Raw genomic sequence first — 23,918 nt, forward strand, 5'->3', positions numbered from 1 at the left:
ATATTATTTTTTCAATATTATTTGAGATGGAGACGCCACCTAAGAGTGGAGGATTATCTTGTAGAATGGAGTGATCTACATTCTACAGCCTTGTTACTGACTAAGATCAGCTGTTTCATTAGTCAGGACCATTTATCAAAAACGCAATGATGAAGGACAGATGGGTCAAGTTTCGAACCATCAAAAAGCTGCAGACTTTTCTCAGGATCGAACCGGCGACCTTTGGATAACTAGGCTCCTAATAGACCTCCAGTAGTTAAGTTCTTAAAATTTTGTTGCTTTTTTGCTGTTGGTAATACACCAGAGTACTATCATTGACTATTGGATACTAGCTGATACTGAAGTAGACATCACATAATAAGCAAATAAATGTCAATTATCATTTGTAGTATAATGACGAAAATAACTTAAATATTTAAGGTGTTACTAATGATAACATATCTAAAAAATTGCTACAACAGAATAATAATATGTTGTATAACCGTTATAACCTCTACCAACAAACAGGGATGTGTAGGTTTCATTTTGGGGGACAGTACAATAAAAAAAAAAAAAACTTGAAGAGGAATAATTCACTGTGCTTATAAGTTTGGGATGAATAGATGCACAATATTTAAATAACGTTGGTTATTTGATTCTTTCATACACAGTTATTTTCTTTAACATAAAGTGAGGAAAATACAATTCATTGTTAAAATGAATTTATTATAAAACGTATAAAGTCTACCTATAGAAGAATTAATGTGGCAATTATAATTCATTACTGTGAAAACAAACAAAAGAAAGATTTACAAACAAATAATGAGTAAAACACTTTATTTAATTCATGTTGAGGCAAAAAGAAAAACAACATAACACAATGTTATTTACTAATCTCTTATGTGTAAAAGGTGAAACAGAACATGTTAATTTAGTAGATTGTAGTTTAAGCTGACAGAACAGTAAAGGACTGAGCAGTAATATTCATCATGCAGCTCTACAGTTGAAATCCCCCTTACACAGAGTAATACATCAAGAGTTCAAAGGCAAATCACATAGAGTAATATCACCAGCACACCATTATGCCGTATGATATGATGTAAGCTCATGTCTGATCTAAGATGTTCTTGTACTTGTAGGAACTGATCTCGTTAGTGTAGTAGTCTCGGTTTAGGAATACTGTCAATGCAATAGCATTTTCTAGATTTATTTTTAGAAATAACATTATTCTACAGTAAGCGATGATTCATTTTTGTACATATGACATATACAATATGGGATTTTTTTTGGAAATAATATTACACAAGTAAGCATTGATTCATTGGTGTGTGACATCTAAAATAAGTGGTTATTTTTACTTCAATTAGATAATAGGGTAGCTTTTTTGGAATATCAGGAACGTTTTATCAATATATCAAACAAGAGAGTGTGTTTGATCTATGGAACTAATGTTTGAGTTAAAACAAATTCCAGGAAAAAGTGAAAGAATTATTTTAATAATTCTTTGAGTAGAAACTAAGACTTAACCATTGAGAAAATAATATAGTTGGAAACAAAAAAGCTGGTACTGTATTGTAATGATTTTAAAATGTAAAATGATTACAGGGTATCTTAAATTTGTAATAAGATAAAACTATACAAGAAAACAGTTTTATACAAAAAAACCCCTCCTTCCTAGAGTCCATTGAGAGCAAGAACTGATTTAACTTTTGAAAGAGTATAAAATTGGCTGAAACTTAAGTATTAAAATAGAATGTCAAGTTATATTCATAGTCAACAATATCATAATCATTTTACACTTTTCATACCTAAAACCCCTCACTTTTTTGACTATATACACCTATAGCACCTAATACTATATCACCTATAGTGGTTTGTTCTGCTGTTTTAATTTTTGAAAGTTAACCCTTTGAAATATTTTTAACTGATTTATGAATCTTCAGTTACACTCTACATGATTCTTTACACAGTATATTGTACACCCACAAAACCAATCTAAAGGAGTTGCATACTTCAACCTCCTTCCTGATCACTTCAACATGGGATTATTAATGTAACCTGCTTCAAAAACAAAACGTGCCACCTAGGTTCAGTTTCTGTAAAACCAAAATGTAACCACAGAGAGAGAAGTAAGGTACAGAGGAAACACGTTTATGGGGGAACCGTGCGCTTTTAGCTCTGGTATGGTATGTTGAAAATACAATTGTGATAAACAAGGAAGAGCCCATACGGTGGGTGAGCACTGTTCGGAAATTCCTATCGCACAGGACACAGGGTCTTCCACTGTGACTCCGTGCGCGCTGTTGGATATGAGGGCAAAGGGGGCGCTGCGAGACTTTGCCCTAGACACCAACACCAGTGATAGACACCACTTAAACCATGGAGTGTATCCTCTGTTCCTTACTTCTCTATTGTAACAAATAAATCACTTGTAAATATCTTTTGAAGTTTGTACTATTTGAAATGTATTCAAAGAACATGCCGTTAAAGAATATATTGTTCTGTTTAGGTTTGGTTCAAGAACCGCAGAGCCAAGTGTAGACAGCAGGTGAAACAGCATCAGCAGTCTCAGCAGCACAATGGAGACAAGAGTCGGGCCGTGGCCAAGCCTAAGGCCAGCAATCCACCGGCCACCACGGCCAAGACTACCACCACCTCCTCGGCCTCCAGTCCAGGCCCTGGCCTACACAGAGACAGCCCCTCCTACATCAAGCCTCTACTGACAGGCACACCTCCTGTACCCTCCGTCTACTCCTCTGGTAGGTCTGCCATGTGATTCACATAATAAAATAACTTCACTTGGATGGAACATGAATACAGTAGTTGATGACATGGGCGTCCATCAATATGGGCTGAGCTCCCCCTGAGATGTTGCAGTAAAAACATAAAATTGAAAAAGCAAATTAAGATACAAAATCAACCATTTTGTACTATATTTTAAACATTTTCTGGGGAGGACCCCTTAACCTCCTCTATATGGGGGTTTTTCCGTACCCTCTTATGTAAAATCTAGATGTACGTCCATGGTAAATGAGTAAAATTCTTTTTTAGCCATTGTTGCTGTCTTAGATTATTTCTTCATTAATGACCATTGATCAAGAACAGCTAGGTCCAGTGATGTGGTTGTAAATTTTCCCGTGTGGGAACGCTCAATTCTTTTGCGGAAAATCCACTTACCGATACGAATACATAGGTTTATCGGAAAAAGCAGAAGGAAAACGCTGTTCCCATACATTCCTGCCTTACCACACCACTCGCTAAGTCCAATTTGGAACCTTCAAAAAGTTTAAGACATAATGATGCTTATTTTAACCTGAATATTGGTGAATTGAGTGTAGAATGAGTGTAGAATGAGTGTAGAATTGAGCGAGATTGCTGGTGTAGCTTTTGTTCAGACTAAAAGGAGTGCTGTTTCTTTAATCCATCTCAAACCATCAAAAACTAATGACTTTTCTTACGATTTAACCAGATTGCACTATATTTACTCAGCTACTAAGCTATTTGTGTTATAAAGTAGTAAATCAAATCAACCTTTTAGCATAACAAAACAAGACTAGATACATTTCTATATAAAATCTCCAACAATTTTCGACCATAAACTATTTATCCTCATTTTATATCTAGTATTTTGGTAAGATTCTCTACCTACTTTCATTTTGACTAGAAACATTATTGTTGAAATATATACTGCATTGACTTTCTTAGGAACAAAACAGTTATGAGCAGCAAAAAAAATACTGGTTCTTTAATTAAAATCTACTCCACTTGTTTAAATTGGCTCGTCAATTTCCAAGTTATCATGGCATCAGGGTACAATGGCATTAGTGTAACAGAAACATAATGCTCAGATTTTTTCCCTGCAGAAACATTACTCTCAGCTCTAAAACCTCGTAAAATAATCATATTTTTCCTACTTCAGCAGGTTCGAACACGTCGATATGGAGTCCAGCTGTGATAGACTCGTGTGTGGAGGCGCAGAGAGGGGTAACGTCTAGTGCAGGAGGTGGGGGTTACACGCCTTCCCCCTCCACACCTACGACCAACTGCTACCCTCCGCCTCACCAGAACTACAACCCTTACTACTCAGGCATGGACTACCTGGGCCCCACTGCGATATCACACTCACAATTAAATCCAGTAAGTGTAGTTGATTCGAAACAGTTACTTATTCCCTGTAAGGGAAATTCAGTATAGTAATGAATAATAATAGTAATGAACCTTTATGAAGTATGTCACATGGACCTAAAGTATAACGATAGTCTGGTCACAAGGGGGGGGGGGGAGAAACATGGGTAGAAGTATGGGGTGACGGCAGTAACCAAATGTACATGTAGATGATTAAGCTTAAGCAAATGACATGAGAAATGGTTAAAAAATCATTTTAGCCAACCATCAAAGGAAATTTGAAGAGTAGAATTTGCATCAAAGGCTAGATGTAGGTTAAATCAGAATCACAGAGCAAATAAATGTGCCACTAAACACAGTTCAATCACAGAGAAGTAAGGCACAAAGGAAACAGTCAAAAGTACACTTGAGTTGTGTCTAGCACTAGCCGCTGCATGGTGTCTAGGGCAAAGTCCATCACTGCCCCCCTTGTCCTCATGTACTACTAGTCACAAGACTCACGGTGGAGGAAGACCCTGAGTGATAGGAATTTCCGCACAGTGCTCGGGCTCTTCTTTGGGCGTCGCAAGTATATTTCTGACACAACATACTACAGCTGAAAACTGCATGTTCCGAGCATAAGCGAGCTTCTTCTGTACCTTACTCCTCTGTGGTTGAATCAAACTTTGTTTACATTTTTTAGCTATGATTCTTATTTTTTAAAAGCATTATTGATCATCTAAGCTAGGTTCCTATTATTATTCTATTTGGGGATTTGGAAATGCGTTGTGTCAAAAATAGCATTGAAAAAATTGGGATTATGATGGTTGTAATGGCCTCTTATCAACCAGTACATTGTCAAGAAGGGTGAGGAAGATCTGTTTTGTTTACGGTAGATATTTACATATTCCTTTGGAAAAACTCCTTGCAAGTCTAAAATATTACTGATTTTCCTCAACAGGAAACGAGTATTGAAAGCTCATGGGTTAAACGTGAAGACTCATCGTCCTGGTTCTACAACTCTACAGGTTGGGACAGGAAATGAGACCAGCTTCAACAGCTGCGCTACAGTATGTTCCAGAAACGGCCTGAACTTGGTAAGTTGCTTCAAACAAGTAAGAAAGAATTTGACAACTTTTGTACTTTACCAGCATGAATTCTTCCCAGGGATTGTCAAAGTGCCACTACCTTACAAAATGTAATGCAGGATTAAACAGATTACAAAAAAGATACAATGACTAGTCAAAGCAGATTTTGAAAGAGCCTGATTCCATACTGCTTGAGTGCTTGTACTTTGTAGTAATGCCATTTTTAACTAAAGTGAAAAAAACACGATTGTCCTTAAGAGTTAACTGAATATTATGATTATTACAATTAATGAGAAATGCTAAATATATACATTATCCTTTTCCATTTAGGTTATTCTCAGACCTGGGCCTCTCTATCTTTTTCTATCCATATATATTATTTACCATCTCACACCTTCCTTCCTCAAACCCACGTTTATCCACATTATAATTATTTTTCATAGTCTTCTTCCCTTATTATCATCAAATGCCTTTCCAGGATTATCTTCTCCCATGCCCAAACAACCTAATTATTACTGTCACCACACTTCCTTCTATAGTGATTCCAAATAGCATTATCAATTAATTAAATTTGTGGGCATAAAACCTTAACATTGACATTTCTGATGCAGGACTGAGTCAAGTGCAATGCTGGTCATCTGTCGCCAACTCCCAAACTCCTGAGTGACGTACTTACGTTCTGTCACTGACCTGCGTACGTACAGAGACTGTGCGTACGATCGACGGCTGTGATCTTGTATCAAGACACTTTCTGCGTCCCGTCTCTTCATCATATCAAACCAATATTTGTACAGTAAAGTTAACTTTGACACAAAGTACAACTGTAATATTTGTAAGAAAGCGAGTATAGCTAGTGTATCTGTTACGAGCGTAGCATCATTGCCCTGGGTGTGAGTGATTTTAATTCAACGAATACTTTTGCGCTAGGCCTATTATACATTTATTTTACGAGGACAATCAAACATTAATAAAACTTTTTTTGAAAGATAGAAAAGAAACGTGTCAGTTCCTCTTGCGTATAGTTTTCCTTTGTGTAGGTACTGTTACTTCTTTAACAAAATTTAAAATCGATTTTTGTAATTTTGGATACCAGCTTGGCTTTTATTGAACTTTTAAAAGTTACTAATAGAACGTGAAAAAGTTGCGAGAGATGAGCAAAGACTGAAGTACATCTTACACAATTAACTTTCTTTGTATATTAAAATTCCAAACTAAATTCATTATCTGTTCAATATGCTTGATTGTCCATCAATCCCTTTTGGAAATAACCTTTTATAGAATCAACGAATGCCACTTAATTTTATAAATTTGCAATTATGAAACTATAATAATACCTCTTATGAAACTTTATTAAAGTGATTTTACTTTGTAACCCAAGTTGTTAACTCTAATCAAGATTCACAATTAAAAAATTTGATCTTGTCAGTGAAATGTCTGAGAATATTTCTTGTTATAGAGGAATTAATTGTGTTTCTAACATATAAGTAGATTGAACATTAAAATTTTAAAGAAGGGTTATTACAACAAATGAATATCCAAGTTTCTTACATTAAAAAACCCCTAACCCAATCTTGAATATTGTTTAACACTATCAGAAGACTCTGTGGCAGGATTTTGTGTTGGGTTAGAACGCCTTCATCTGACCATGTGCCAAACAACCTGTAAATTGACTAACCAATTAAATGTATAATCGTGAAATGTATTGTAGCATGGAATGGTGTCTAGTATATGTACATAATTACTGTAAATGTTTATGTAGAAAATACAAGTTTTTGTCTCACTTCTATGGTTTTATTTCATCCAAAAAGTAAGGCATTTTCTGGATGTACAGTCATTGATAAAACATCCAACTTTATTATTTAACAATAATACATTTTTAGGGCAAAATATTTAATAAAAAAAGAGATAAATATATTAGACAATTAGAAGTTGTACTATTTAAACCTTTGAGACACGAGACAACACCAAATGGCTGGTAGCTATAATGCCACATGGTCTCATTAAATTAAAATTATCATCAAGTTAAATTAATCATTAAAATAATAGGAAAATAAATAGGCGAATGTTTCATGGTAAATTTTTACTATGGTTTCCTAAACGAATATCAATAAATAGAAATCAAAATACATGTCACAGATTGAAAAATTTCATTAAGATGTAAACTGTACATATATTGTCAACCGTTCCGATCAAATGATGGCAGAAATCAAGGTAACACCACACAACGAAAAAACATCTTTAAAAAACACACATTGATCTTAAGAAAAAATTATCACACAAAAACATTATAATTTATATCAAATAAATAAATACTAAAAATAAATAATGATAATGTATGAAATTAAAAAGACAAATATGATCGGGATTAAAATTCAACAATCTCTATTATGTACATTTACCGGTATTACTAAGTTATTGCCTCAATACAATGAATTGACTGTCTGATACAATAACCTTATAATCTTAGATACATCTTTGGAAATGCAAACAAATGAAATCACTGAGACCGAGGTGATTTGAGTCAGATAATACTTAGAAATAATACATCACTTCTGATAAATACATATTGCAAATAATAGTTTCAGTGCTATACATACATGATGAAGCGTCAGGTTAAACATAATAGGTGCAGTCTGTATAAATAAGTGGGTGATACCTAGAGATATCAGTCGGATCGACTATTAACAATGTAATCTGAACAATTAGATATAAAATTACCTTAAACATTAGATATACAAGACTATGACAAAGTAAGCCATTGGAGTAACGTTGATATGTTAATTATTTGTGTTTGAAAAGTCCTGTATACAAACGCACGGATAAATTTAAATTGTTGCAAACAAACGAAAAAGCGATTATTGCTGAGCGTAGAACCTTTAGGCCAGGTATGGTTAAGGCAGTTTGGCTAGGTTGCCAATCAACAATATTTAATTTTGACAACTAATAGACGATTTTAGTTCAGATACATAAACGTTTTTAGAGTCGACGCGAAGAATAACAGTTTAACTACAATCTCCGAGCATTAAAATACTCACATTACGATACTTCAACAAGTATACCTATTTATACTTTATATCCATCTAAAAAACGAAAACCGTAGTAAAAAAAACTTGCGATCTACAGTAAAACTCTATAAATTCCCAACACACGTATTATACATGGCGAATTTCGACTAAACAAAATTATCACTTGAGCACTCGATAACAAATGCGAGCTGATTCACATGGCAACGACCGAACGTAAGGATTACGATACAGATATACACCAAGCATGATAATAACCAAGCAAAATAACAGTCTTATGGCAGAATCCTCAACTATTGTCAAGCACTTGGAAGTATACAATACGTAGACTATACAAGATATACACATATGCTGTGGAGAGTCTATAATACAATACTGATAGTCTCAAAACCTCAAGATGAAGCGAATTGTAAAGCGATGGTAAAGCGTGTGGCAGCGCTTCACAGCTGTTCTCTCATTACTAAGTCAAGTTATAACCATCAAACAGACACCGAGATCACCCACCACTACAATTAAGTGATGAGATGAATTTACAAAAAAACTTATGTTCCAATATCGTTGGTTTAGTTTGAATAATATTTTGGCCACATGTAATAGTAGTTTACTCAATGATTGCGTAAAGATAGTGTTAACGACACGAGTAGAAAATTTAAGGTACAAACCTTGGCGAGTGTCTTAAAAACTTCTACGAGGGTCGTTAACACTATTTACGCGAGTTGCGTACACTACTTTACCTACGACATTGTTTTAATTACAAAACATCACTACTCAAAACTTCTAAAAGAGGTTATGTTTTCGTTTATAACCTCTCATTGCCAGTGACAGTGATGCAACGAAACATTGTATCAAACACTAATTGCACCAATCAACAATTAAATTGGCCTGAACAGCTGATTAGTTGAATTTCGAATATTACAATTTTACTTCTCCTCTCTCAATCCTTGAACCTCATTGGTCCGTTACCCGTGTGTTATGAGTAAAACTATGCTGTTATGAAAGTAAACAGTGCTGTTATGAGATACTTTTCAATTCTAATAACTGTACTGAAACGGCTACTTTAATAAACGGTCGTAGGTAATAATATTTTAAAATATTAAATCTATATCAAAAAGTTTCCAGGTTACTAAAGAATACTAAAGAAATACTAAAGAAAAACCAACTGATTTTAATACACGCTTAGCAGGCCTAAAGTTGCTTGTATTTCCCCAACAGCTGGAGTTGAGAACATTATTATTTTTGCTAAAATCAATCCACTGTTTTTTGTCTGAAGAAAATCTTGACTGAGATATATATTAGGCCTATATATTATTGTATCGTCATTAAAATTTGTTTGAGTTTATCATTGTGTTACATAGTAATTTCACTACAAATATTTAATATATATAGTTCACTAAAAAGAAAAAAAAATGTCTTTTTGACCATCGCTCATTTTCTAACTTTGGCTTCGCCTTAGTCAATAAACAAAAAACTTAAAGAGGATGATAAAACAGGAGGAACATTAGGCCATAGCGAAAAAAATATACCGCGGCTCTTATAAATTGTGGCTAGTTTTAAGTAGTTTAAACACAAGAGTATTTAAATAACAATGTTAGTAATAGGACAATCATTATTACTCATTAATATTATTTTGAAATGTTCATGGTTGGTTGTATGTTGGTTTGGTAAGTAGAAACTGGATTACTTAAGGTCAAGAGAATGCAGCCAATATACAAAAAATTATGTAAATATGCATAGTACAAATTATTCATGAAAAAAGTGGTACATGCAAAAACCATTACGCATAGCTATCCGGTTGTGAAACAAACAGCTGTAAAAGCACCACCACAAAATTATAGTGAGGCGTGATGTCCTAAATATGTGTAATCTACATAACATAATAAGTAGCACCAAAATAAGACTTACACAACTAAAGTTAGTGGTAACAAAAGAAAACACACCAGAAATGCATACTAGGCCAGATTTGGACCTTTTGTACAAGGGACAGAAGATAAAGAAATGTTCGATCTGATTTATACAAAAATCTAATTTCTAAGTTGTACTTCCTTAATAATTTAAATTAGATCACTTTTTTATAAAATAATAAATACTAGAAACACAAATATATAAAAATGTACAATCTAAAAACATTCATAATATCGAGTCTTGTCCGATAATAAAACTCCGCTAGCTGTGTACAACTCTTACGGACTAGGTATATTTATAATTTATCTACCTAGAAACAACTATATACAGATTTTTATAATAACATCAGTTAAAATATTCAGTTAGTATTTTCATATAAATACAATATGGAGATTTAAAAAAGATTACTTACTAATATTAATAAGTACTCGAAAGATTCGTCACAGATCTGATATATTACGTCTAACTGTCGTAACTAGAAGAGTTGTGGTCGTGGCCAGGGGAGGGGGGCGTGGAGGGGTTGCTGCTGTTGTTGGAAGCTATTGAGTGTCTGGGACTGGACGCTACCACCTGGTCCTGCAAATCAACACAACACTTAATGTATCTAGATCCAGAACAATTGTCATTGGCTTACAAAACAAAGAAAATATTAACATTTGAATTCCTCTTATCCAGACACCTTTTAACCAGACATCGGTTTAACCGGACTAGATTGTCAGGAAGTGGGCGGTACTGAAACGACTGTTCTCGTGGGAAAGATTTGAGACCAGTGATTACGTGTCTAAAAACAATGCTCTCTTAATATTAAGTCAAATACTGTATAGAGTATGCATTTAAACTGTCCGTTTTAGCGAGATTTTGGGGACGTCGGTTTAACCGGAAAACCCGTTATCCGGACTGGCCTCGTTCTTGAGGAGTCCGGATAAGAGGGAGTCTACTGTATAGGTTTCAATCTCTTAAACACCTTTACAGGGTTTCATTAAGGTTTAATTAAAAAAAAAGATAAATTATCTAATTTATGTCCAAATGTGTTATGTAACGATAAAGGCATTTATTTACTTAACTATTACAGGAGCCCTTTAGTCTATCTTAGGTGCATTTCCATGAATATTTCATCTCACCTTGGAGATGTCATGTAAACTGTGGTGGCCTGCCTCCATGTCCGAGTGGTGACTGAGAGTGTCGGGAGTGCGGGGCAGAGCGGGGGGAGTGACTGATGGGCGGGGAGGTGCGGGGGCCCGCCTCGTCGTTGAACCTAAAACACAAAACACAAGTAAAACTTTTGGTCCTCAACCTTGTACATACGTTTGGCCATGTAAGGATAAAATAATGAATAAAATAGTAGGAGGACTAAACAAATCCAAGATACCATAGAATAGGACTTGATGCAAAGCTGAAAACATCTACAGCTAGTGGAAGAGGGGAGCTTTTTTTAGACAAACTAGGATGGAGGAATATTATCAGCATATTTAGGAGGTTGGAGCTGCTTAATGAATGGTAATGGTGGTGATGATGATGAAACTCATGCATGTAATAATATTTTCAGTCAAGCCTCACATCCTCCTAATTTATAAAAAATACCAACAAAATTAGAAGTGAATAGTTATTGTCTCTTGCAAAAAACGTCTAAGGAATCAATCATCAATCAATGGGTTTTGAAATACTGGCACATAGTAATTTTGTTGGATGACTAGCAGAGTTTATAATGCAGTATACTTACCATTGTGTCCAGAATATGACTGACGGGGTAAATGACGTGGTTCCAGCATGGGAGGATGGCGGGGGGGTTGATGTGCCATCTTGCTGCTCACCATGGGACCATGTACTATCTGTGAATAAACAGTTTGGATTAGTAATTTACACTGATTTACACATGAGATAGTGTAGCTGGGAATCAATGTTTCTACAGCAAGTAAATGATAATCATTTCTCCATTTGGCTTAGCAAATATTATTCCTCTCAACCTCAACGATAATTGATCAATTTAAAGCTTAAGATATTTTGGGCTTGAAATTTAATACAGTAAAACCTCATTAGTCGACAATTTGTGGACCCAGAGGTTGTTGAGTTTGGGGGTTGTCAAGTTTTCCAGAAAATTAAAATTTGTTATGGGGTTTTGTTTTATACTTTTTAAACATTTTTAACTAGGCCTAATTTTTTTAAGGGGGTTTTACAAAGGGGAAACATTGATCTTTGGTTTTGGGCGCATTTAAAGATTTGAGTTTCTTCTCAATTTGATAGGGCCAGAAACAAGTCTATGAGATACTATTTACAGACAAACTGTAACTACTAAGAACTTGCAGACATGAACTCTTTGCTCATTAGTAACTGGAGCGTCATGATGCATCTTAATGTACCAACTTGTGTCTCCTAGTGTTCTTGGCTCCATTTAAAAGCCATTGTTTAACAGTAAGCTTTGCAAAGGCCAAGCAAGAACTTCTCTGCTTGGATAAATGATAATAAACTAATTTTATACTACACTGCTATACTGGATGGTGAACATCCGGGGAACAATTCTTTTATATGTCGTCCAAATACCGACATCGACCGGATCTTGTTCAGGGATGCTTGCAAACACAACACACAAGTTTGCATGGTTTGTCGTATAGTTCAAGCGTGTTGTTTGACTAGCATATGTTTTGCGCAGCGCTTTACATCCGGTGTGGAGAAGTTATTGTGTTGTGGCATACAATAAGCTATAATGGCTGTCTACTAACCCTCTGCTGTGAGAGAGGTTGCTGATCAGCTGTCTCCAGTGTTGTAGGCAGGTCCAGCAGTCGCTGTATCTGTATGCCGTCCCCAGGCCCCATGTGGCTGATATGATTGAAGTTCGTAGGGGCTGAGATCATCTTGGACCTCCTGTCTGGCGCCCGTGTAGTCCGATGACCTTCTCTGATAGAGAACCTGCGTCTGGGTCGTGGCACTGCCTTGCCTGTCGGGTCACACACTGTCACATTGATCAGCTCACCTACAAACAAACAAATAATAATAGTAATCACGGCTAGACTGAGGAGGCGTGAAACACTCATAATTGAATTCAAAATAACTTTATTCTTATGATGCACATAAATAAATATACATTGGTTAGCGTCCTTACACTTAACAGAAATAAGCAAAAATTCATAAAATCATACATTTAAAAAATGGTTAAAGCTTAGCTTCAATTTTATTTAGGTCACCAATGTTTCTTACAGTGGCAGGCAAATAGTCTACAAATAGTTTTCCTGCACTAGCTGTTTTTGTTGAAGAACTCCAGTTGTCACGTATTGATAGCAAGCAATGTCATTTGTGTGCCAAGTCAAATATTTGTGACTATCACTCAAGTCTTGGAACTAACCAAATTAGCATACATTTTTTTAAATGTCAAACGTGTTCATCTGCAGTATCAATGAAGGTAAAAGAGTACTAGAAATTTGACAGGCCAACAATATTAATATGGGAAAAAAGTATAGAAGGAACAGGAAACTGAATAGTTCAGAATAAAAGCTGAATAAATTTTATTGTTAAGAGTCCTTGGAGGCTAGCGGCTTGGATAATATCAAATAGCTGCTGAAGAGTTATTATTATGTATTGTCCAAAAATATTTTTTCAAAAACCGAAGAAATTATAATTTAAATATCTAGGATACTGTGAGATTAGAAATGTTCTTTGTAGTTTTGAATTGCTTTCCAAGGGGAAGCGATGGAAGCTAACGGCCATCTTGGATTTGCCCGCCATAAGAGCAATGTTAATTTTATTGATTTCAAACAGCCACTAAAGAGTTATTTAGCGTCACAAAATATTTTTTCAAACAACTAACTGATTGCAATTTAAATATCTAGTATACAGTGAGATTATACATTTTTTGTATTTTTAAATTGTTTTACGAGTTAGCACGTCTAGGCTCCAAAGACTCTTATGGACTAATCAAAGTAAAACATAGAGGAATGGACATAGGAATGACGAAGGCTAGTTGAAGAGAGAGTAACTTGGTGGCGGACTGGCGGGTACTTACGCTGGTGTATGTTGTTGAGGTAGACGATGTGAGGCATGTCGTTGATGACACAGATACTCAGAGAGCCTGTGGTGTTGAGAGGTCGCGCTCTCTTCAGGTTAATCGTCTGTAGCCACTCACCACTGGCTGCGTTGAACACATCTATGTGTGTCTCGGTGTAGACTAGCAGCTGTCCGTCACAGTAACCTAGTACAGTAACACGCCATTGGCCATCAACAGTTCGTCATTACACCTACAATATATGCGGCCCCAGTTTTTGAGGCGTCATGGAAAGAAACATCAAATAACTTTGTTAAAACTTATTTTAACTTAGAAAGGGTGTCAAAGTCAAAGGACTGTGTAGTTGGATTGTGGATTACTGCGTATGTGTAGGTCAATTAACAAAATCAGGCACAAACACTTTATTAAATCCCTAGGTATTTTTAGAAGAATGTCTATTGGTCAGTCAACAAAATAATATGAAAGATTTACTCACTGCACTATCAATAACTGACCAACAAATAAGAAAGATTATTCAAATTGATTAAATTTGACCTGTATACAATCAATGAGTATGACATAGACCAAAGAGAGTAAAAGACAACTCATGTCTATGATAAAACTGTAGCCAGTCTTAGAATAAAAATGCCGCATTTGAATTGAACCAACAACATAGTGTGTTGCTGCCTAGACTAACTTAACCAATCTTAATATATTTTATGTCACACATAAGATCAGTGTATTGATAGCTAAAAAAGAAAACATTATTTTGAAACAAACTTCTTAAGTGGCTCGTTCAACTATGTTCTCCTGGGGGCAAAGTGTCTTTATGTAAAAAGTGATACTCACTGACGGCAGTAGGCACAGCGGGATACATGAGCTCAGTGTCGCGAGACTTGCGTCCCTGGCTGTCCACGTAGACACCCAGAGACTGGAAGACTAGAAGGAACTCTCCACGTGGTAACTCTACAGCTCGCATGGCGTCCACAGCACTGTACGACAGGAACCCCATCAGCTGGTTGTCCGGGTGGATCAGGGCTGCAAACATAACAACCACATACAATATTGCACCACTGTTGACTGCTAGAACCAGGCTAAGCTATGAGTTTGGTTTAACAACACTGTACAACTGTATAATCAAAAGTTAAATAATAAATCAGTCATTGTTTTTAAGTTTTTTCGGAGGTTTTGTCTTCAACAGCTTTAAAAATTCATACTAGAGTAGTAGTCATGTTGCACTAGCTAATCAGTTTATCCATACAGTAGAGCGTAAAAAATCTGAACCACTCCTGATGATTTCAAAATATTTAATTAGCACTGAAACAACAGACGTTTTACAATTTCGCGGGCAACACAGTCGGCTTGTCGGTAATGTACCAAAAATACCTTAAGTACAAAAACCATTGTTTTTATTTTATTTACTGTATTGTAGAACTGAATATTAATACTGTAGGCCTAATTATGTGTCTATTAGGCATTTCTAGGTTATGTTTGAAATCTTAACCACCTACAGTCTCAATTGGTTCGGGCTTTTGACGCTCTACTGTATTTTAGAACTAAACTTACACTTACACAGAGGGTGGTGATCTCCCATGATGCTGTACACACTGAAGCCTGACTGGTATCCCACACACAGTCTGCCCTCACTGAAGATGTGTAATGACTGGGCCTGAGTGGGCAACATCACCTCTCTTACTCTCTTGTGGCGAAGCTTGGTCCTTGTTATCTCATAGATGATCACCTGCGATGTATTCTGTAACACGTGCACAGAGAGTGAAGACATGCATTATGCTTCCAATACAGAAAGAATACAAAGGCAATTGGAAGAATATTTCTGAAGACATTATAAGATGGCTTGATACACAAATAGCTTGTTTGGAGACAATACTAAGTTTATTAGGCATTTTATCTACTCTTAACTGTAGACACTATTGGGACTTTAACAGTGCCGAATTACTGAAAATTCCAGATAACTGGGGGCAATCTTAAAGTGTTTGGGAGACTAGTAGTGATAATGCTAAAAATTAGGGATGGTCAAGTCTCGAAATTTCGGGAAATTTTCGGGAAATTTTAAAATGACGAGATTTCTTTTTGGCCGAGATTTTTATCGAGACGAGAATAAGAAAAAAAAAAAAAAAAAAAAAAATTAAAAACGCCTGCAGAAAGTCAATGCAATACCCGCAATACAGGAGCGTGTTGTAGTTGCGTTTCCATTGCGAAGGCGTTCTTATTTAATTAATTCTTTAAATGTAAATATTACTTTAATTATTTTAATAATATTACTTTAATAACATTTGAGAAGTTTTGTTAAGTGTAAGCAGTGTGAGGAATGTTTTATTACTATAAAAAGTCAAAACAAGTAACTATTTTATAAAAATTAATATTGCTTTTATTTTATGATTTATTTTATTTTAGGATAAGTTGAACTCTAACCTAACTGATATCACTATGTTTCCTAATCGTAGGCATTTTTAATAAGTTATGATTAATAAAAAAATGTTATGCTGATGTTTTTTAATAAAAGATTGTAAATATTCTTGCCTATTATCATTATTTTTGTATTTAAACAGTCATCTAACAATGTTACAAAATTAGGTAAAAATTTTGAACGTGCATTTCCCGTTGTGTATGAGAAGGGAAATCCCGTCTCGATCTCGTCTCGAAATTTTATGAGAAATAAAAAATCTCGTCTCGTCTCGTCTCGAACTAAAAATCCAATCTCGTCCATCCCTACTAAAAATACAGTCAAAACGACTGTTAATTAAGTTACCATGCAATTTTTAGATCCAAATTTTATTTTTGTTCAACTTCAGCCAATTGCAAACAAACTTCACAAAATGAGCTTTAAGGCTTGTTCAGTCTATAGGATGCAGGATTTGAGGGGTTTTATTGTACGTCCAACCTTGTAGAAAGAAATTAATCTAGTGTCTACGCTTTAGATACAGATAGCAAAACTCAGTCTATCTGTTATCTTTCCTCAACAATAAGCCTTCAAAGACCAAAATATTTAGGATTTTGATGGAAACAGTCTAGTCAGCCTTGCTAGGGGTTCCAAATTTCCATTTTAATTATTATATCATAAAGAACTTTTGCTATCCTTCCATGAATATGGGTTACAAACTATTGTAGCTATTGACCTGTCGCTTGATGGCCACACACAGACAGTAGGCCAGCTGAGGCGTCCTAGTCATGACCCCTGTAGTGAATGTGATACATCCCTTAGTCTCAGCCACCTTGATCCACTCCACCTCATCACCATCCAGCGCTCTCACTGGTATCAGCCTCAGGTGACGTTGTTTGCCTACAACATAACATGGCTCAGTAACCAAAACTATCAAACCAAAGAGATAATTTACAGTATCGTACTGGTTTTCAACTTCAAATTAAAAATTGTTCAAATAAGTCTTTAAAGTTTAGCACTACCCAAGTTAGTGATATAGTTGAGTTCCCTATACTCGGCACATGATAACCCAACAGGATTGGCGAACCTGTAAAGAAGTTTTATGCCAAGCCCATATAATATTAAACGGTGTGGCAAATTACAGAACTAGGTTTTGTTAATAGTTACCTAGAAAATTACCATCATCTTAGCGCTACTTACAGATCCTGAGACCAGGATTAGTCAAGCATATCTTACGAACAGCCAGTAACCACCACCGCCATAACCTTATATTTTAAGAATTTTTTTTATGTACAGTAATATAATGTCATGGTGGCAGTTCATGTAAATGAGAAATAAAAGAAGGTCTCGGTTTTATTTACCGTCCTTTTTTTTAACCAGGCATGTTTCAAACTAAGCCCGTTTTTGGTCCACACCACCTCGAGTTTGTGAGCCTCTACAGTATAATGAATCTGGTATCGAGTAGCCTATCTCACCTGATAATAAAACCAAGACTTGCTCTTCCACAACGTATTCAAGCTGGAAGATCTTCTTTCCCTCTCCAACACGAGCGATCTCTGTAACATCAGAAAACAAAATGAGTAATGAAAACAAAAAATTGAAATAGCTTCTTCCCTTTTGATAAATTCCACTAAATTACAAGTTTGACAATAGTACAGTGGTTATGAACCTTTTTAAAAGTGCTTAACTCTTGCCAAGTACAAACTGTACTCCACCCACAGTCCATGTATGGCAAGGAGGTGAGTAAAAGGGGGTGTAGGGGTATGGATTAACCCCTAGATCAGGGGGGGGGGTTATGGGATCCATTAACTTTTAAACACATTTCTAGGCTATCTGAAGGAATCTAAGATTTTTTTCTTATCCGTTCATCTATTTAGTTTGCTAACAGGTAAGAAAAAATCGTAGATTCCGTCAGATTATTACTGAACAAGAAAGGAACTCACCAGAGCGATCCAAATCCAAGCAGAACAATCCTTCCTCAGTGCCCAATACAAGGCGGTCTGGGTCTATGATGGCCCCTGACATGGCGTTCTTGATAAAGGCCAACGTGTTGTCCAACAACTCCTTAGCTCTAAACACCTGCAGCACATAAAGTAAGGTTGAAAATAAACAAGTCTATTGAGTAAATCAACTGAACCGTCACAACTGTAAGCATTAAACTGTTGTTGTACAAGAAATTCCCTATTTTTGTAGCTACTTACCTATTGGTAGGAAGTTAGGTCAAGAATCTTGTCGTAACCCGTACCGCTACAGTATTATCTTTGTTTTTACCATTGTAAATGTCCAAATTTAAATGTGTGAATGTACTGTCATATTTATTATAATTTAACGACCTTCATATAAAGCAACTAGACATCTTGACTGGCCTGAGGATGACTCCCATGAGAGTTGAAACTGGTTGCCATACCAAAATGCTTTGATAAAGTATTTTACACCAATTTATAGTGTTTAAATGCGATCAGAAGGCTAAAATCTATATACTTATTTAATACGCAAGCAGGTTTTTTGTGACAATTACTCCTCCGAAACTACTGTACCGATTGACATGTTTTTGGTGTCATTGGAAAGAGCGTAACGTGAAGTTGTGCAGGAAACTTTTTTTTTAGGGAAATAGTTAGTGAGTGAGGCCCTGGAGCCCTTTAAAGTTTCATATTTCTCCATAAGATTAACATGGGAAACAAAAATTGTTATGAAACTCCAGCTGTTGTCAGAAATTAAAAGTGAGAAGAAGAGCATAATTATGTTGATTTTAAACAGTCAATAAGTTTGCTAATTTAACGGTTTGCCACAAACATTTACTGACTTGGTTGAAATGAAATATTTACAATTTGAATTTTGGTTGCCGTAAATATTACAATGGGAAAAAGCGGGAGACCCTGGATAATTTGATATACTAAAAAGAAAACTGAATTAACACTGTGTTAATCATTGAAAGAGCCGATTTGCATACTATGGAAACATATGAAAGTCATAGAACACCACCAAGGAGAAGAAATAGAAATAATGTTTTTTTTTATTATAATCGTTATTATGGACAACCTAATGTGGCTATGAGTAAAGCTATTTGTAGAAAACACTAAAAAACAAGATCAGCTTTTGAAAAATGATAAGATATTTACAAGAAATGTTGATTATATCGATCTGTTATGTACATCTTGAGTATTTCCATAATATTTGAGTCGAATCTTTTAAAGTCATCAGAAATTATGACTGTTATTCGTTTTAAAATAACGCCTGTAATACGTAGCAATTGCTCGAATTCGAGCAACCGGTACACTAGTTCAAAATAATTTGCTAAAAGTACTGAAACAAAACAAAAGACGGCCTATGATCTTCAAGATTTGACTGAGAAGCAATTTTCCTCTCGTCCAGTGGCATTTCGCTCCGCTTCCAGGAAAACAGTACCATTAAATCACCTCAAACAAGAGAAAAGCTCTGCTGTCCGCGCCCCGGCCTAGGAAACCCAGTTTTACACAGGAGTGAAACAACTGGTAGGTAACATGTTTAGAGCAAGACTTATCAGCTAGAGTATTTGGGAAACACTAAGTTAAGGGATTCATAGATATTTAATGACTGTTATGTGACTTTAAGCTATTAGACTCCAAACGTTACGAGCTAAGCTAAGGAGTACAGTAGCGTAACACTGACCGTAGTGTTGGGAAGGTTGTTCCTCTTTAGTATCCTGTGCAGCTCACTCAGTGCCACCACCCACTTGCTCTTTTCACTCTCAGTGTCAGCCAACATGAGTGTGTGGTTTTTGAGACCTGGAGGGTCCATTAGTGACGTTGTTATCTGTAAAACAGCAGAGCAAAATCATAAATTTAAAGCAGGTTGTGGCCTATTTGAAAATGAAATTGCTATTGAAAAAGTCAATGTAGCCCAGCTATAACATACATTTGAAATATTAAAAACCATACGTTTAGCTAGACTATCAACTCTAAACATCAGACTAAAGATGGTAAAGTCTTCGTAAACTATAGGCAACTAAAAAGAAAGTTACAAGATGGATCAACTACAATTGTTCTTTTCTCTTCTTGTAAATAACTAATATGTGACTATGTCTATTGCAAGATTGTTTTGCTTAAGGACAATAAAGGATTTCTGATTTCCGATTCTACAATATTTTTATATGGTTACAGGCTTTTGAAGGCAGAAATTTAGTAACTACATCTTAACCCCTTACTTATGCCTTATTTACCATTTGAAACCACTGAACACTTCAACCTTCAACACAGTAACATTATTTAAACCCCTACTCACCCTGAATATACAGGGGATGTCCTTCTTGGTGGCATGTATGACATCGCTGTCACGCACACTAGACACAGCAAACTCTTCGTCTCTCATGTCCAACACCTGACTGACGTACACTGAAGGCAATGCGTTGCGGTCAGGCGAGATGTCGTACAAGAACAGCTTGAAGTCACAGACCACCACAAACTGCCTCACCCAGCCTTTCTTCACTCCGCCAGTCTTGGGTACCTTGACATAGCCCTCGTACGCTGTGCCGATGCCTCGCGTAGGGTCAATGCCAAGCGGCCTCTTAGCTGTGAAAGTATTAGGTGTGAAACATTAAAATGAATTTAATTCAAGTTTCGATGATTTTAAAACCATTAATTAAAAATAGTATTGATACATATTAGATTCATGCCATTTTATTACTTCCTTCTACAAAAGCTCCTTGTAGAGGTAAAATATAAAATTGTCTACTTGTCTATCCATTCCTTCTTCCTATATGTATCCCAAGTTCAATTCCTTAACAAACAAATGTATTTTATTGTATTCATCACTGAAAAAGTTCAGAACTTCTAGTAATGTGTATGAATCAACTTAAATTGATATGTTTATTGTTGTCAAGCAGTGGACATAACAAGGCACTATTTAACCTTTGCTTGCCACATAATTCTGTTTCAACACCAAAAAAGATTAATCTAAACTGTATTACACAGTGCACTATGAAAAGCCTTTTTTATTCGGTCATATTAAATAACCAAAAGCTTATCTCTCTCTCTCTCAGATTCGTTTTATTCCAACTTCAAATGTCCACCTGCATAAAAATTACTCACAGACTCCATGAAAAGGACTAATCATTTATTGGTGGCTATTTACTTCATAAATTCTCATTTAAAGTTAATTTGGGTGTGGTTTATGTTATTTGGGGTACTAATGAGGACATTCCTATCATGGATAGTGAAAAACTAAATTTCACAACGTTCTGATCTGGAATCTTTTAGCTGAGAAAGAACAATTGTTACTCACCAAAGTATACTATGTTACATAAATTCACCAATGTTTTAGGTACTAAGTGCAGAAAAAATTCCAGAGACTATCGTTAGAACTTATTTCCCACCTCATTTATGTTACGCCTCAAATAATATTACTAAAATAAAAATATGAATTTACAATGATCATACTTTGGTCGGGAGGCACGGGGCAGACCGGTGGTACTTTATCACAGCAGGCCATGTGACAGGCGAAGCCGCACACTTCACACACCACTCCCTGTCTAGTCAGTCCCACCATGAGAGAGGTGCAGTGGTTACACTTGGTGGGAGAGGAGAACGTCCTTACCAGGAACTGATGATGTTTGGGCTTGGGAGGCAGATGACTATGACTATGGTGATGGTGGTGATGATGGCCGTGATGGTCCTGCAACATATTGTCATCATTGGTAAATCCATCATGATGATGTAAGATCATCCATGTTATAGCAGCAATCAGGTCAGGTGATAAGGTTGTAGCCTGAAGGGGGCAACTGGGGCGGCACAAGGTAGTTGAAGCTACAGTCAGGAGTATATATTTTAAATAAATAAATAGCAAAGTCCCATTCCAAGCACAGCTATTTCGAAAATCTGCCTGTTTCGAACTGGTCAGTGTCGGCAAAATTTGCAAATGTTGCCGATAACAATGGAGAATGTAGCGATGATAACACAAACATTGGCAATAGTAGTAATTTGACTGTGGACGTTGGCGAAGTTAGTGATGTCTCTGTGGACAAAAGAGAAGCTTTCAATATACTGAAATGTTTGTCATAGTTTCCTGTGAGGACGGCATGTTCTCTTCTCTCACATACGCAGCAACATCATCATCATCTCTCGTAATGACAGCCATATCATCAACATCTTTCAAAATTGTAGTTACACAAATGATCGGAATAGCGGGACTGTATATCATTAATCAGTTAATACAACCAATGGTACGACAATATATTTTAAAAACAAAACATAATTTTTCCCTAATAATATAAACTGATGATAAACCACAGCATGGGTAAGCAAACACCTTAAAATAATTAGTTATTTGAGAGTTCGACAGTGTGATCCTGAGCGTTGATTGTGTTTATGGTTAAAAACTGGACCCAGCTATCCTTGATCTATAGGGTTTTTATATATGGTTCTGACTGATCTCTGAACCATAATCGTATTAACCTCGTGGCTGGTTAACCGGGAAATGTTCCAGGAAAAAAGTAGTTTAATTAAATGAAGAAAGAGATAGTCCTAGATTCCAACACATGTCAATGTTTTTGTATCAAACTGTAGGTCAATGTTTTTGAGAGTGTAGGGTCTTTTCTTGAAAGGAAGCGTGGTAGGGCATAAACAATCTGTGTTTCACTCAAGGTCATAGACCCCTTCCCTCTTACACATCCTAATATTTTACTCTATTTGATCTTACATACTGTACATATTCCTTGAATTTACCCCTGTTATACATTGTGATTTCTCTAATACAGGGTTCAGGTATTTTTTTAATAATGCAATATAATTATGTTAATTTGCACAGTTTAGTATTTTTTTACAGTCTGTATTTTAAAAATTCTTTCCTATTAAATGAATAACATGTTACGGAATAACGTAGATTTTACGTATTAGGGAAGCCTCCACCCTACTTATCCGGGAGTTAAGTATAGTGAATATAGATAAGCAAAATAATTTTGGTAACCCAACATTTATAGTCTATACACATATTAGGAGGTGACTTCATACTGTAGTATGTTTAGCCTAACTTTCACTTAGCTAACATCTATGTCAACCAAAATATTCAATTTATACCTATGACCTGTTTTACCTTATAACCTGTAGTAGTGGTACGTTCAAAACATAAAAAAACAATAATTTAAGGTAACAATGATGCATTTTTATGTCATGTGTGAATAAAAGTTCTTAATGTCTCTTAATTATTGCAACATACCATGAATGGTGAGAATATATCCAACAGCTTAGATCTTCTCTGTAGTAAATATTTATCACTTGACAAAAGCAGTGTACTAGTGTTATCAGAGGGAGATAAACAGGTTAACAAACAAAAGCTCCTCCATGAGTCAGTGTGGTTGCTGAGAACATAGCTTTAACTCTGATCATTGGTGAGTCTCTACTCTCTACACTATATACGTAAGCAAGTTATATAGTTATATACACATTTGCATATAACGTTCATCACAACTAAAGTAA

At 35.7% G+C, this 23,918-nt stretch overlaps 2 protein-coding genes across 7 annotated transcripts in view; one reads left to right on the top strand and one right to left on the bottom strand.

Annotated features, from left to right (window-relative positions):
- Positions 1-6,458, top strand: part of LOC129001668 (homeobox protein OTX2-A-like) — a 73,620-nt gene extending 67,162 nt beyond the window's left edge. The window contains exons 5-8 of one of the 2 annotated variants that reach the window (XM_054429044.1): positions 2,489-2,738; positions 3,899-4,116; positions 5,045-5,180; positions 5,783-6,458. In XM_054429044.1, coding sequence (XP_054285019.1) covers positions 2,489-2,738; positions 3,899-4,116; positions 5,045-5,128 — 552 coding nt within the window. In that variant the 3' untranslated portion in view covers positions 5,129-5,180; positions 5,783-6,458. The remainder of the gene's footprint in view (positions 1-2,488; positions 2,739-3,898; positions 4,117-5,044; positions 5,181-5,782) is intronic. The other variant, XM_054429045.1, reaches the window with a different exon arrangement.
- Positions 6,459-7,243: 785 nt separating this feature from the next.
- Positions 7,244-23,918, bottom strand: part of LOC129001888 (serine/threonine-protein kinase MRCK alpha-like) — a 69,656-nt gene continuing 52,981 nt past the window's right edge. For all 5 annotated transcript variants that reach the window (XM_054429352.1, XM_054429349.1, XM_054429350.1 and 2 more), the window contains 13 exons: positions 21,885-22,119; positions 20,731-21,017; positions 20,119-20,262; positions 18,414-18,549; positions 17,946-18,026; positions 17,207-17,370; positions 15,642-15,822; positions 14,919-15,107; positions 14,091-14,276; positions 12,814-13,064; positions 11,817-11,925; positions 11,218-11,351; positions 7,244-10,672 (listed from right to left, as the gene is read on the bottom strand). In XM_054429352.1, coding sequence (XP_054285327.1) covers positions 10,559-10,672; positions 11,218-11,351; positions 11,817-11,925; positions 12,814-13,064; positions 14,091-14,276; positions 14,919-15,107; positions 15,642-15,822; positions 17,207-17,370; positions 17,946-18,026; positions 18,414-18,549; positions 20,119-20,262; positions 20,731-21,017; positions 21,885-22,119 — 2,211 coding nt within the window. In that variant the 3' untranslated portion in view covers positions 7,244-10,558. The remainder of the gene's footprint in view (positions 10,673-11,217; positions 11,352-11,816; positions 11,926-12,813; positions 13,065-14,090; positions 14,277-14,918; positions 15,108-15,641; positions 15,823-17,206; positions 17,371-17,945; positions 18,027-18,413; positions 18,550-20,118; positions 20,263-20,730; positions 21,018-21,884; positions 22,120-23,918) is intronic.

The sequence above is a fragment of the Macrosteles quadrilineatus genome, unplaced genomic scaffold, assembly GCF_028750875.1.
Source record: "Macrosteles quadrilineatus isolate MER2022 unplaced genomic scaffold, UCM_ALF_1.0 Scaffold_8__2_contigs__length_117827958, whole genome shotgun sequence".
NCBI lineage: Eukaryota > Metazoa > Arthropoda > Insecta > Hemiptera > Cicadellidae > Macrosteles > Macrosteles quadrilineatus.